General features: G+C 37.4%; 2 protein-coding genes across 4 annotated transcripts; one reads left to right on the forward strand and one right to left on the reverse strand.

Annotated features, from left to right (window-relative positions):
- Window positions 1–801: 801 nt before the first annotated feature.
- LOC103696847 (GTP-binding protein Obg/CgtA) lies at window positions 802–3724 on the forward strand. 2 transcript variants are annotated; one of them, XM_008778572.5, is made up of 5 exons: window positions 802–994; window positions 1435–1543; window positions 1862–1944; window positions 2133–2195; window positions 2310–3724. In XM_008778572.5, the coding sequence occupies exons 1-5, from the start codon at window positions 860–862 to the stop codon at window positions 3507–3509; spliced, it is 1590 nt and encodes a 529-aa protein (XP_008776794.1). In that variant the 5' UTR covers window positions 802–859; the 3' UTR covers window positions 3510–3724. The 2 variants fall into 2 exon arrangements, with proteins under 2 accessions (XP_008776794.1, XP_088566638.1); XM_088710512.1 differs by lacking the exon at window positions 802–994 and adding an exon at window positions 1038–1174.
- A 1250-nt stretch (window positions 3725–4974) lies between these two features.
- LOC103696857 (uncharacterized) lies at window positions 4975–13134 on the reverse strand. Of its 2 annotated transcripts, none has more exons than XM_008778587.5 (11): window positions 12877–13134; window positions 12690–12760; window positions 12557–12614; window positions 10636–10742; window positions 9969–10014; window positions 7956–8090; window positions 7661–7750; window positions 7381–7518; window positions 7193–7276; window positions 6980–7044; window positions 4975–5670 (listed from the first exon to the last, which is right to left on the reverse strand). In XM_008778587.5, the coding sequence occupies exons 1-11, from the start codon at window positions 12955–12957 to the stop codon at window positions 5484–5486; spliced, it is 1062 nt and encodes a 353-aa protein (XP_008776809.1). In that variant the 5' UTR covers window positions 12958–13134; the 3' UTR covers window positions 4975–5483. The 2 variants fall into 2 exon arrangements, with proteins under 2 accessions (XP_008776809.1, XP_008776804.1); XM_008778582.6 differs by having other exon boundaries at window positions 7351–7518; window positions 12877–13080.
- Window positions 13135–15020: the final 1886 nt, after the last annotated feature.

A 15020-nucleotide genomic window follows, 5' to 3' on the forward strand; every position in this document is an offset into this window, starting at 1 on the left:
GAGCCTTTTGGGCCAGCCTATATCCAAGAAACCCTAATAGATACTTTTCTTTCTTCAATCTCACAGAAGTAGTAGTGATTATTGCCATAAACACATCATATAATTGATTGGATGAACAAAGTATCTTATTGATTTTATCCAATGTTTCAATATTGTGGTGGAAATACATGCACACCCCATAATGTTTCTTTTAGTAATTTGCTCTGCTTCATGTAATTTTAATTCGAAGACTTCTGGTCGAAATTGAACTAAAAATGATCTTGTTAAAAATCTATTTACATTTGATGCAATAATTTATTATTTTGTATAGGAGGTTGTTTGTCCGCCAGTTTACATAAGCTAGTTCAGTAAAACATAAATTTTAGTAAAAGTTTTTGTACCAAAAGTATCATTTTGGCTTAGTTTGTTATTTTATAAGATATAATGAAATTAGGTTGGAAAGAAGAGATGAAGAAAAACAGCAAGGAGGAAGAGCAGCAAAATCTTGTCGGGTGACAAATCTTGGAAAACTGTTATATTACGTAGTTACCAAAATAATAATAATCCCCTGGTACCTAATACCTAAATTACCTCATTTTAACCTTAATTTTAGGTTAAGCATTGGCACATAGGCTTTTGATAACTACACCCGACTTATTCTAGAATATACCGCTCTTTTTCAAGGAAAGGAACAGGAAAGGGGAGTGCTCCAGGAAACACATGGCGTCTACTATAAACCACGGTCATCCATCTAATCCTCACGTGCAACGCACGTGACAATCAAACATAGGTGTTAAGGTGATCTTGCGGAGCATTTGAACACAGCCCCTCTATACTGGAGTCCAGAAGAAGTCGGTCCCTTCGAGGCAACAGCGAAAAAATGTGGTGGCGCCGCCCAGTCCTCCGCCATGGTCAAACACTGCTGCGGCCTCCTTCCTATAGGCCGCCATGGCTTCCTTCTTCGTTCTATTACTCGGATATGCCCAACAAGAAGGGCAAAGTTGCCCCCTTGCAGGTGCTTACATCCCCCAATCTCTTCCTCTGTCTCCCAAAGATCTCTCATTTTTTGGTTTTAAAAAATGCGGGTGGTGTGGTGATCTTGTTTATCTGATCAAAGATCTTTCCTTTTTCTAATTTTGGGATGGAGCTTTACAGTTGTATTGCTATGTGAATCTTGGTAGAGGATAAAGCAGAGGTGTTTCTCCACTAATATATTCCTCTATTCATAAAAAATCTCTCCTTCATTGGTTCTGATATGCGGGTGGCGTGGTTGTCTTGTTTATGTGATCAAAGTTCTTACCTTTTCCTTATCTTTTGGTGGAGTTTTTCTGTTGTATTGCTACTTGATTGTTGGCTGAGGATATTGGTGAATAGAAAGGGTTATATATTTGAAGTTACGTGGCCTTGAGTCTTGATTGAAGTAGAGTTTATTTGATGATTACTTTTGTTTTGTAGGAGAGGAGGATGGTGGATAGGTTCAGGCTGTGGGCAAAGGGAGGCGAAGGTGGAAATGGGTGCTGCAGCTTCCGGCGCACCAGAACTGACCGGCATGGCAAACCAGATGGTGGGAACTAGTCACTCTTCGGCTTATTTACTTATTAAATTGTTGCATTGTCCTCTTAATCAAATAAACTTCTGCTCCTTTTAGACCTAACTGGCAAATAGTGATCAAGCTCGTCAGTTATCCAGAAGTATTTGTATCATTTCCTGAATGAAATAGTTCAATTGCAGAAAAAATGTGCGCAAGTATACTTTCGTGTTTGATATTTGATGCTAATTTTATTATAATCTCATGTCTGGATATGTGTTTCTTGATGATTTCTATCATCTCAGAGGGTTGGCTGGTTTGTGGAATTCATGATTCTTCCTTTGATAAATGTAGGTGGAAATGGTGGAAGAGGTGGTGATGTTATTCTTGAATGCTCTGCAGCAGTTTGGGACTTCAGTAATTTGCAGCATCACTTGGTATGTTGGGGATTCTTCGGCATATAGCCTTTCTTTTCTTGAAAGTAAACAGCACTGCCGTTAATTAGATTGTTTTATGGCAATTTAAATGATTACGTCTGTGTCAAAATATGATCAATTTATTTCTTGTGGTAGCTAAATGGTCAATTAGTTGGATTGATAACTTGACACAAATTTTTCATTTTCAGAATGCAAAAAGAGGAGGGCATGGAGTTTCGAAGAATCAGATAGGGAGTCGTGGATCTGACAAGGTTATAATTTGCAAGAATTTCTAGGGTCCATCTAATGGTTTGCAAGATATTAATTCCGACTCTTTGTGAGATGCAAATTAACTAAGCCTTCTTTTCCTTTTAAATTTCTCACAGGTTGCGCAGGTCCCAGTTGGCACAGTAATTCACCTAGTTAGTGGTGAAACTCCTTCTTTTGTGGAAAATATTTCCACAGCATCTTTAGATCCTTGGGATATACCAGGAGCTCTTGAAGGCGATCCATCCAAATCTGTTCAGCATTATGATGGAAAAAGGGTCATTGCATCAGGTGCATTGGTAAAGGAAAATTTTGATGATTCACTGTCATATTCTCAAAGTGGTGCTGCTAAAGCACCTGGCAGTCACCGCAAAGTTTTGCAATCTTCTGAATCCACTCAAGTAGAACACAGACAAGATGTAACTCATTGTCATTCTAAAGCAGCCTATACAGAAATTAAAGATAAGGAAACTACTGAGGAAGAATATGAAATGGAATATGAAGATGATGAAGAAGAAGAAGAGATCGAGGAGGAGGAGGTGATGCAGTATTCAGTTGCAGAATTCACAGAACCAGGGCAGCGTATGGTAGTTGCTCATGGAGGGGAGGGTGGTCTTGGTAATGCTTCTCTCAAAAAGGATAGCAAGCCCGGCAGACGTATTGACTACAGTGATGCTGAAGACCAATCCTCATTAACCACTGGTAGGCCTGGCTCAGAAACTTTGCTTATATTAGAACTGAAGAGTATTGCAGATGTTGGCCTTGTTGGGATGCCCAATGCTGGTAAAAGCACATTACTAGGAGCTCTTTCAAGGGCTAAGCCAGCTGTGGGTCATTATGCTTTTACTACTCTAAGGCCAAATATAGGAAATCTGAATTATGAGGACTTCTTCTCTGTGAAGGTGGCTGACATTCCTGGGCTTATAAAGGGAGCACATGAGAATCGTGGACTGGGGCATGCTTTCTTGAGGCACATAGAGCGTACGAAGGTTCTGGCCTTTGTCGTCGACTTAGCAGCAGCATTGAATGGGAAAAAGGGTATTCCACCATGGGAACAACTGAGAGATTTGGTTTTGGAACTTGAATATCATCAGGAAGGGTTGTCGAATCGCCCATCTTTAGTGGTGGCCAACAAAATTGATGAAGAAGGGGCAGAATATGCTTACGAAGAATTAAAGAGACGGGTTCAAGGTGTTCCCATATTTCCAGTATGTGCTGTGTTGAAAGAGGGAGTATCAGAGTTGAAAACTGGTCTTCGAAGGCTTGTAGATGGAAGTGAATCACAGAGACTCGATATAGCTAAAATTATCACCGACTAGTTTGACTTTTTAGAGATTCACAATTGAGAAGGCTCTCGCAAGGTTCTAAGAAGAGAGAGGCCTTGTCACAAAGCCGATTCATAGCAGTAAGCTAAATTAATTTTGTGAACCTTATGTTACAGTGTTTCTCTAACCCAATCTAGAGATATTATTAATAAATTATATATGTAGATAACAAAGCAATGCAGTGTCAGCGATCCAAGTTTTGATGTTCATATGTCAGCTGCCTGAATTGCATGTGTTCTGTTATGTTTTTTGGTAGATCTTTGTTCTTGTTGGAGAATTCAGTTTAGGCAAGCTTCTGCACAAATCGGAATTTACTCATTCCATTGATGTGATCTTGCGTGGTTATTAAAAAGGACAAAAGGAAAAGAAAAAAAGAATGGCCTCTCCTGCTTTACCTCCCTTAATATTTTTACAGTGTTCTTCCTATAGTATTTTGTTCATATCTAATCTAATATATAACACGAACTCTCGAATTCGTGCATGCAAGATGTAGTCTTCATATTTCCCATGTTTCAGACATGTGCTTCACATTTTCTAGCCCTTTCAGAGTCTCCTCAGTTCTTTCGTAAGGTAAACTGACTACTTAAAAATCATGAACATATTCATGGTCATGTCCATGTGCCATAATAGTAGTTATTAGTTATTCTTTAGCAGTTTCAATATTGCCTTACGACAAACAAATGAAATTACCGGTCAAAATTGTTTTGATTTTGCATCAAACAGGATCTTAGTTTCCAATTCAGAAGTATTTGAGAGATTTACTAGTGTAAGATGAGGAATGTGCAACTCATTCGAAGTGTAGGACTTGTTTTGAGCTAGAGATAATAATTGTTTGAAGGTCAACTGCATTTAACCATTAAGAGGATTTCCTATCATGTAAAGTGGACATGTCATTATCTAAAATGGCTCTTAGCTTCACATAAAATTCCCTAGAATCCATAAGAACATTTTCTAGCCCTCTCCTATAGTTGGCCATTGTGTCTGCTCAACTGCAGCCTTGGCGTCGAGTTGCAGGCAAAACAGCAGCCGGATACCCGTTGTCTTTGCTTGTTTTGGTGATTAATATCTGTTGTTTGTCTGATAAGAAATTTGGTCATTACCTTGACATAATTTGCTGCTCCCGACTAAGAGCTAATGGAAGCACCTCCCTTGGCCTCCGTTTTCCTTGCTCTGAGGGTTCCCAATGGAAGCTGAATTCTTATCCTTCTAATTATTATGCTGCATATGAATCATCCAACATAGTGTATCCATCTGTCGGGCAGGGTGCTTCTAACAGCACTACAGTAAGTTCTCTGGCATTCATGACTGCATTTTAGATGTAAATACATCAAACTTCTCACACCATCTTACTACACTAATCCTAGGCCAAAGAGGATAAGGAATGCTTATTCTTATCCTGCATATTTAAATACACCGTATTGTGAATATCTAGCAGAAATTTACTTGTGACTAAATGCTATTGTCAAAGTCACCTTGATATAATTTGATACATCTATCAGTAAATGTAACGAGTTCACCCAAAATAAGCAAACATAATGGAATAGTTTACAAAATATGAATATGAAAAAGATATGTTAGCCTTGCGCAAAGAGAGCCAACATGGTTAAGTATGCAGATGGCTGTATTGCTTGTCCCAGGATCTAGATTGTCGAAATGACAAGCAGCCTTAAGAGAGAATTGACAATCAGAAACATAAAAAGTCTCTAGTCTTGTCACTTGTAGCACACAGTTATAACTTATCGATCTCGTGTTTTCGTCCTACTAAACTTGTAATAATTCGAAAGTTCGGCCCCCAGATGAAAAAAATGCTTCAGAAGAGCCGCCAAACGCATGGAGATGTATGCCCCATCAACAGAAATGCTATGGTCTCCAAAATTTCAAACTCCTAACTGGCTTTATAACTTCCTGTGGTTCCAATAGCGACAACATTCAGGATTTTGTGAACTCCATGGGAGACTGTACAGATGGTCAGGTGTGAATTTTCCATATTCCCAGTCCATAGCCCACTCGAATAAGAATAAGCTCAAAAAGCATGTGTATGATGCTGGTCAGGCGCACTTTAGATCCAGGAATCTCAGACCAGGTAACAGAGACCTCAACCATTGGGATGCCAAGATGCTTGCATAAGTAGACAAGCTCAACATCAAAGCACCACCTGCATAAAACTTAAATACATCAATTTTTTTATTATGGCAATCAGGATCATCTTTTATTCCTTGGTGGATCTTCTTCAGCTGAACTTTCTAAAATTTATGAATACTTGATCAAACTTAAATGAAAAGGTAACAATTATATTGAAACAATATCTCATAATTAATGAGTATAAAAAAAAGAAAAACTGGGAATACAACACACACCATTTAATTCATTAATAAAAACATCTCCCTGAAAAAAGAGGTTTACTGGAAGCATCATGATGGTGTCTGTGAATAAAAGAGAAGGATCCAACGACACTGAAAGGCATGCTTTTAGCAACAATTTTCAAACTCAATAGCAGATGTAATCTGATAAAAATAATTAATTATTTTAAATCAAATAATAAATAATAAAAAATGATTATGAAGTGAAGCTTGCCCTAGTGGTCAGATCCTTTTGCTTGGCAACCAGAGTTTCTAGGTTTAATTTTTGGATAATGCATCTCCAAAAATCGAGACGCCGGTAGCATGCAGGTTTCCTTCCCTTTCTTACCACAAAAAAAAAAATGAAATGAAAAATTGAGAATATCTGAAAAGGTTTTAATAATTTATAAGATTTTTTGGCTAGGCTTCAATGCACTCTGTTAACAAGATCATTTAACCACTAAGCCTCCATTTTTGTTGTTGTGAACTATGTCTAAATTTACTTTTTTTAAGAAGATTAAATTCAGTGGAATCCTTACTAATTCTTCACTTGCATCCGCAAGTGAGAATGGCCAGTTCAAAGAGTTTAGCTTCAGTCTGCAGCAAAGTTACAAAACAACTGAGATTAAATTTCTCCAGAAATTAAGTTTTTTTTTTTGTGCAATGACTGTAAAATGTAATGTCAGGCTGGCTTGAGCCAAGGTTCTTCGGATTGTGCTGGAATCCAGCATGATCATCAAAGGTTACAATGTACACTGTGAATCTACGATCATCGGTGACTGGCCAACCATCCAAGTCTACAACCATGGATTAGACTTGCACCATTATGTAGAATCTCATTTCCCCTTTCCCAGTGATAGGCCTACACTGTAACTAATGCTTATGATCACATTTTGTTAATATATTTCTCACTCCAAGGCTATTTCTCAGAATCACAATGTTACAGAAGTTTCCACTTTGCAATAGTAAAAAGAAATATAGGTGCCATTCAAGTGCCATGCAACGTAAGTTCTGCAGGTCGATATTACCACCGGCAGCTAGGAAAACAAGAGATGCTATGAGAATAACACCTCTCTTCCAGAAGAAGAGAGGATGTCATCAGTATGAACAATGTTTAACAGATACCTCTTCAATCGAATATTTGTGAATAGCTTCCGGGCAGCAGCTCTCGTAAAAATCTTAAAGCCACACTGTGCCAGAAGTAACAAGTACATTATAAGAATGTATAAAACCTAACGATCCTCAGGTTTGTAATGTCGTTCCATAATCTACAAGCAGAATATATGCTGTCATGGTCATAGCTAGATAATTGGGTGATCATGAAGCAAACAGGCATACCTGTGTGTCACGAATTCCTGGACCAGCAGTTAATAAAACTACAAGATGGAAACCCTTCATAAGAAAATTCCGGTACCACTTCCTCTGGAATAATATACAAACAGTATAGTCAAATAGTAAGACTAGAGAAAACTAATGAGTTAAGAAGGAAAATATACATATGATTGTCGGAGGTAAAGGAAACAAACTGTAGCAAGAGCTTGCTTCTCAAGATGAGCACGAGAACCAAATGCAGCAACCTCAATGTCAGATAGCTTCAAACTCAGACCATTAGGCATTGCAGCAGATGAGTTAAGTTCTTTATTCTTTTTAGTCAATGCACATATCTGGCAAATAAACAGGTAGGTCGATAATCGGTTTGTTATCTTACTTCAGCAAATTCTTAAAGAAATCCAGATGATACATGAGATTTAATTAGATAGAAATACTGGGTTTGCATATGTCTGCAATTTGAGTGTTCAACCAGACCTGAGTTTCAAGCTTTTCAAGGTCAGTCACCTTGGTTGCCCCATCAGCATCAAGCATTAGAAGCAGCTCACCACGTGAATGGAGCATTCCCTGTTTAACAATGTTTTCACAAAATTGGAAGCATTAATCAATCAATACTGCATATGATATGACAACTGTAGCAGCATCAGCAATTATAGATAAAGATTCTGAATGAGCATCATTATATCATCGTCTATATCACAAATAATTGTTAAAACCTAGACTTAATTGCCAGATAGTCTCGGAGAAAAACATCAGGCTATAAAGGACTCACTTTTCTTATAGCTTCTCCTTTTCCATGATTTCTTCCGAGTAGAATAACCCTTACATTATCAATCTTGTACTTCCTTACAAAATCAAATGCTACTTTTGAAGTCCGATCAGTACTTCCATCATCAACTATCAAAACCTGCACAGGAACTCATCCAACAATGTAAAATCAGGAAAAGAATTTCATTTTTCTTTGATAGACAGCCACTCCATGATCATGAGGAGTAAGTGGTGACTAACACAGATGCAACAGCGAACAACCTTACGAGCAACTAATTAGCGCAGAAAACATCATCTATAAAGGTTATGCAAGCCATTTCACAAGCATAGTTACAAAAGCCTTAATGTCTTCTATTTTTCCCACCTTAAGCTTATCTGAGTCATGCTCCAGTTCGACATCCAAAGAAACCATATCTCTTCACTCAAAGGATTTGAACAGCCATTAATTGCTGTGTCAGCCATTAATTGCTGTGTCTGGATAAACCAATCATGAGCCATAAGCTAATACATGTGGAACCACATAAGGGAAAAAGAAAAATGCTGAGAAAAATAGAACTATCTGAAAGAATATAGTAAGAAGTGATTTGCTCCTTGCTTCAATGTTCTGTATCATTATTATTGTACAGCTAGACCTACCATGGTCTTGTAACACTTCCTGGTATAATTTCAATTTTTGACTGACTTAAGCTACAAGTCATTCACCATTATAGGCCTTTGAACATAAGGGGACTCTTTCCCCACCACTCTTCCTTATTGTTAAGAGAGGCCCAAAGGCTACTAATTGCAAAGAAGAGAAGGATGATTTACTCACTGACCTGCCACTGGTTGAAGGAGGGTAGATCAACCATCAGCTATATGCAGATGATACCTTAGTACTTGGACCAAACTGAAAGTGGTTCTCAAACTTCTTTGAGAGACTTGCTAGTCCCTCCTTTTGAGTCCTTTATGAAGGAATATAGCTGCCACAATCTGTTTAAATTCATGTGTGTCTGCTCAAGGTCCAGGTATTTACGGTTTCTAGGGTACATTCATCATTGAAAAGATAAAGCAAAATGTGCGGCAGCAGGCCAAGGATGGCACTTGCTTTATATTATATCGCTTACAAGAATTGTCTAGAAGCTGCCTGATTCTTTGCCTAGTTATTCAAGAATGGTGGTTATACTTCAGTTTAAAGGGGATTGTCCTAGCTGTTGTGGATGCATGTCAAAAGGATGCAATTAAATTGAAAATGCTACCACAAGCTTTTCATTAGAAGCTATGACTAAGGAGAAATGCTATGGTTTTCAAGACCTCTTATCCCTTGGGAGGATTTGGGATCTAAAGTGAACATGTTCAGCTGGAAGCAGCAATCATATGTCACAAGAGTTCTTTTACCAGTCATAGATACCCTCTCTTTATCCTTTTAACATCATGTGGATTAGGGGTATAATTTTCATGCCAGTCTATGTTCGAGAATGTCATCAAGCCTCTTTTAGGAAAAGGTTTCCCTTGTGGGCTTAGAGCTGCATTTGGATTTAGATGATAAAGATAGTTATGAGTCGATCATTTTCAGAATATCGTACATGGTGTCGTAGTAGTATAATCTTCTGATTTGAGAGAGTCGATAGCTCGTAAGAAAGGGGGTAATAACAGACGCCTCAAGTTATTTCCATCTGCAGGGAGCAAATTAAGTGTACGTGGAAATTTTAATATTTAAAGAACAATAAAACATGTCTCCGACAAGAAAACTTCTGATGGAACAAAAAATAAACAGCATAATTGATGTAGGGTATCTTTGAAAATGGTGGATATACATGTAGGCCACAACATACAATTCTAATATTAGCAAATTATGGAGCAATATACTGTAGGCAGTGAGAGATTATTGACATGTGCAGTAGATTCCATCAGTTGAATATTTATGTAAAAATTATGTCCAATATTCAATAATCTGAATCCACATGAAGAAATTACTGCCACGTGCACGCAAAAATGACTAGATATAATGTTTGCTTCACCTTATAAAGGTTTTACATACCTCGTAAGAAAAGGACTTCTCAACTGCCGACCGTTGTTGGAGATAACTACAAAAAAGCAGTTTATAAATAAAAAGCACTGCCATAACAGATAGGCAAGACATTATAAATCAAAAGCCACACAGAAACAAAATGCAACAGTGAGAAATAAAGAAGATACCTTTAAGGTAAGTAGGGTTTCACAATGCACTATCTTATTCTAATACATGCTACAAGCTTTCACTTATATTGTGAAAAGAAACAGCATGCATTAGGATAAATATATTTTAGTTTAGAAGTACCAACAACATGCACCATCACAATATTGAGACATTTCAACGCAACCAACGGTTTCTTATTAACTGGAGAGAAAATAACCCCTAAGAAATGTCTTTGCAATTAGTCTGGCCAAAAGGGAGCCTATAGAAAGATACTCGTCATATGGAAGACTTAAGTATAATTGTTTCAAAGTTGTCTTCAAGCACAAAAATTAAGTAAATTTAAAGTTTTAATATCCACTATCCACAAGGACCTCCAAACACCATTGCATAATATCCATGAACTATATATAACCTCAATAACTAGTTATATTTTCACAATGCCTATTGAAAACATAACTATGAAATTCCTCATAACCTAATACACAAAAATAGACAGGTATGCACTAAAACAAGTCATTTAACCACTTACTTCATGGTCTCAATAAGAGCTTCAGGAAGCCTATGCTCTTCATTGAATGCAGGAATAATCAAAGATATATACTTTTCAGCAGGATCACAGATAGAAGGGCATGGGACCTGGCATTACAAAACTATCAGCATTACCAATACAAGTTGAAAAGGTTGTTGAAACAAATAATTCAAGCATCAAAGTAAGTGCATCTGTGGCTTATAATTAAAGTCTGCAGTACATCAACAATCTTAAGTACAGTTGAATGAGATAAAAGTTACGCTTCAATGTCTCCATTAAATATTAAGAGGCCAACAAAGCAAGAGGTTTTGAGGGTTCTGAGGCAGAGATAATCAAGTAAAATCACTAAATTTGTCACATAATTACATCAAGAAAGACAAGAAGGGTAGTTATCATGTAGTTCCTGGCTCTATAACCTTCTCCATGGTTCCCAATCCAATCACCAGATTTGGCTCATGTTCTTCTAACTCAACAGCCATCTAAAATTGAACTTGATTTGCACCAACAACTCCTGTTTGAGATGGAATAGATGTATATTACACTTTGTTTTATCTTCTTGTTAATCTGTTGGGGGCTTCTTGTATGTTGAATTTGTCTTCCAAATGATTAGTCTACACTTACTATATCTTGTGCGTCCCCTACTTTTCCTTTTGTCTTTGGATTAACTTCTAAAATACCACTCTACGCATCTAACAGAAATCATAGAAATTAAAGAAAGCAAAAAGGAAAAAAAAGTAAAGAGCTATAGAAGGTGAGAGAGGACTACAATTTTAAATCGGGAACACGAATGTTATAAATAGTTTCAAATTTTGCGGTATGCATAAAATTGCTAAAGACAGCAAGGAGAGGTTTTAACATTTTTAGAACTTCTGAGCCTCCCATTTGTGATATCTTTGTAATTCTAAGCATGTTTTGTAAAAGAAAATGCACTTTGAAATGTTGCTTGGGAGGAAGCACCTGAAAGATTGTGAAACATAATTGGGACAAATATTAGCATATTATAAGAGGTTAAAAAAATGCAGAGCATACATAAGAAATCTAAGGACAAGTAAGTTGTGCACTTATCAACCTATGATCATTCCTTAGTATCTGATTTGAAGTTGCCTTAATCATCATGTTTCTCCACCTGACTAAAGCAGTTAACATACTCTGTCAAAGCATGACAAATTTTCTTGACAACAAGAGCAGCTAGGTGTACTTCAATCCTATTTTGTGCAAATATGACATTGTTTACAGCAGAAACAATGAAAAGGAATTCTTAAATCAAACCACAAAAATGACAATCTCAAATCCACAGATAAGTGCGCACATATTGGAATGCACGTAGCATCACATGCATTCATACGCTATAAAGCTCTTCTAGGAAACAAATTCTGAAACTAACTAGATGAAACAAGTTTTAAATTTGACCATTCAAAATTTATCAATCTCAGTTTTCTCAAGTTTAAAAATAGCCCAAGAACCTCAAAGCCATGAAACTAACTGATTATCTTGAAAAGAACCCTTTTTTGTTATTATAAAAACTCAATATAGCAAACGGAAACTTCAAGAACCCATGGACTCATGTACCATCCACACATCCACTGGTTTGCATGACTTTATTGTCAACGATATTCCAAATAGGTGCACGAGCTCTAAACCCAAGCTTTCTCTTTTATTGCCAAAAGTCCCTTTCCTGTTCATTTTATTTATCTCAAACTGCATTGTGAAATCCAGATTCTTTAAATCTATGTTCATGCAAGCGAAACCAGTTATCCAACACATTCCCTATATTAGCTAAATTCTTCAGCAAGAATTTATGATAAGAGTAGCGACTAAAAATCGATAATACCAGAAAGTTCTCATTAGCGGTTCATGAAACCAATAAAGAAAAGGGAAGCGGGAGGGGGGGATCAAGTTTTGATTTTGTTGGCATGCTTACCTTCTTCAACGAGTTGGGATCCTCGAAGAAGGAATCCGAGACCGCGGTTCTTTCGAGCCTGCAACAAGAAGGGAAATTTATAAACGAGAAGAGAGTTTGAATTGGAAGGGGAAAGGAGGGTGGGGGGACTTGCGAGTGCCGGCATCCGATCTTCCTGACGTATTCGAGGAAGAAGGCGGCAATGCTAAGCGCCAAGATCAACGCCTGCGAAGAGAGAAGAGCAGATATAATAATAATATACATATAAAAAAAAAAGTCGATGGTAAGAGGAGCGCGGAAAGAGGGATTAGGGTCAGGGTTTGGGGGGGAAGGAGACGAACCAGAGAGGAAAGGAGGAGGGAGAGGGAGAGGGGGAGGGAGACGGGGAGACGGGGATCGGGGAAGAGGGACCACCAGCCCATCTTCCGTCGTCGTCGTCGTCGTCGTCGCCGCCGCCGCCGCCGCCGCCGTTGCCCAGCCCCACCTTGCGACGACGGTGAGTCGAGGGGTTAGCGATTACTAGCGTTGTCGTCGTGGCTTCGAGCACCATGGTGGGCGTTTGTTCCTATCCTATTTGGGCCAATTATGTTATTTGGGCCGGCTCTCTTTTAGACCCCAGAGGTTTTTTAGGTGAGGCCCAGTACTAACATCTTAATTATTTATTTTTTAGTATGGGCAAAAATGGATCGAATAATATTTATTCAGATCTATTTTCGTATTCGAATTTATGCAGATATAGATAAAAATTTGAGCATTCAACTAATATCTATATTCATGTTCATATTCATCAAAAAAAGATATAGATATGAATATGGATGACAATTATCCGATTCTATTTGTAATCTTATTTAATTTTATACGGCGCTTATCAACCTTTAAGAAAAATAAATAATCACATTAACATGCTATTGATTTAATTTATTATCCACATAATAATATCTTTTATTATGTAGACATAAAATTTAATTATCTAATTTATATCCATGTTTATATCTATAGTTTTAACATCCGATTTATATTCGTATCCATTTAAAATAAATATCGATATAAATTTTTGAATTCGACTAACATTCATTTCTGTATCCATATTTGTCAAATTATATATATATATATATATATATAGATTGTTGAAGCAGGAGGAACTCTAGTATTTGAAACCGGTCCTGAAGCGTGAATTAATACTGTCCTTAAGCGAATTTTGCCCCACTATGTTGCTGTTGGTGATCCAGCAAATTCGCTCCAGGATACAACAAAACCAAAATAGAATTCTAGCCAGCAAAACTAGGATTCCCCAGAATAACAAAATGAAAGATTTTGTAGAAGAAATTATTTTAATCTGTGAAGGATATTGGCAATTTATAATCCTAAATTAACCTCTGAACCAACACAACCTTTGGGTTCAAAACATAAGCGTCAAGTGCCAATCTTTGATAATATAATATTGGCTTTCCCTCCACAACTTCCCACCAAAAAGTTACTTTAACATGTGTAGGATATGAATGTTTATAAAGCTATATAAAAAACTCTGTACAAGCAATATAAGACTAAAATCCCTCTCAACATTACAAATTATTAAAGGAAGAAGACTTCCAACAATTTTATATATATATATATATATATATATATATATATATATATATATATATATATATATATGTTGATATCTCATGCGTATCTAATTCGATTTCAACCTTAATTTTAGATTATATGCGGGCATTGAAAGCTGGAAGGCTGTCCACACTATATAAAGGCGGCGCAGGGGATTTTTGGTTCTTTCTCCATTGGTAACTTTGGTTCTTTCTAAAAAGTGCTGCCTTGCTGCTTTTGGATGTTGCACTCCTTATGTTTGTCTCTTTTAAATAAGAATTAAAGTAGTTACGATAAATATTTTTGTTTTATTAAAGAAAGTGCATGTATAAAAGTGCTCAATAGGTGGCAAAGTTGTCGCATTGAGCAAAGGCTTATGGTATTTGCATTATGTTAGTAGAGATCGCTTCTATATGTGCCAAGTGTAACAACCCAGGACCTCACCCAAAATGGCTAGCCGGAAGGTATTATTTGGGTTCCTTGATCCTATATAAGTACCCAAGATCTACCCAACGAATAACCGATGTGAAACTAAACACACGCCCGTACGGGTCCTCGCATACTCCCCCGTTCAACCCCTGACGTCCTCGTCAGGCTAAGGGTTCAAATCTATTCAAATCTAATCACAAACACCACGATTGGCCCGTGGTCGGCCCCAATGGATTCGTGCTGCAGTGTCCCCTAGTCTACATAGGTTATGGGCCGGATCCGCTCTGATACCATTTGTAACAACCCAGGACCTTACCCAAAATGGCTAGCTGGAAGGTATTATTTGGATTCCTTGATTCTGTATAAGTACCCAAGATCTACCCAGCGAATAACCGATGTAGGACTAAACACATGCCCGCACGGGTCCTCACACCAAGAGAATCAATTTGCAGCTAGCTCAAAATTCCAA

This window comes from Phoenix dactylifera, chromosome 14 (assembly GCF_051530095.1).
Source record: "Phoenix dactylifera cultivar Ajwa chromosome 14, Ajwa_hap1_PhDact_Kaust_v1.1, whole genome shotgun sequence".
Classification (NCBI taxonomy): Eukaryota; Viridiplantae; Streptophyta; class Magnoliopsida; order Arecales; family Arecaceae; genus Phoenix; species Phoenix dactylifera.

Excerpts from the sequence above, each read along its gene's own strand:
- LOC103696847 (XM_008778572.5), top strand. The coding sequence starts at position 860 with ATGTGGTGGCGCCGCCCAGTCCTCCGCCATGGTCAAACACTGCTGCGG. Across the intron at positions 1,544-1,861 it reads CCGGCATGGCAAACCAGATG|GTGGAAATGGTGGAAGAGGT; the intron begins GTGGGAACTAGT and ends TGATAAATGTAG. Across the intron at positions 2,196-2,309 it reads GGAGTCGTGGATCTGACAAG|GTTGCGCAGGTCCCAGTTGG; the intron begins GTTATAATTTGC and ends AATTTCTCACAG.
- LOC103696857 (XM_008778582.6), bottom strand. The coding sequence starts at position 12,957 with ATGGGCTGGTGGTCCCTCTTCCCCGATCCCCGTCTCCCCGTCTCCCTC. Across the intron at positions 12,761-12,876 it reads CCCTCCTCCTTTCCTCTCTG|GCGTTGATCTTGGCGCTTAG; the intron begins GTTCGTCTCCTT and ends CTCTCTTCGCAG. Across the intron at positions 7,751-7,955 it reads AAGGAGAAGCTATAAGAAAA|GGAATGCTCCATTCACGTGG; the intron begins GTGAGTCCTTTA and ends ATTGTTAAACAG.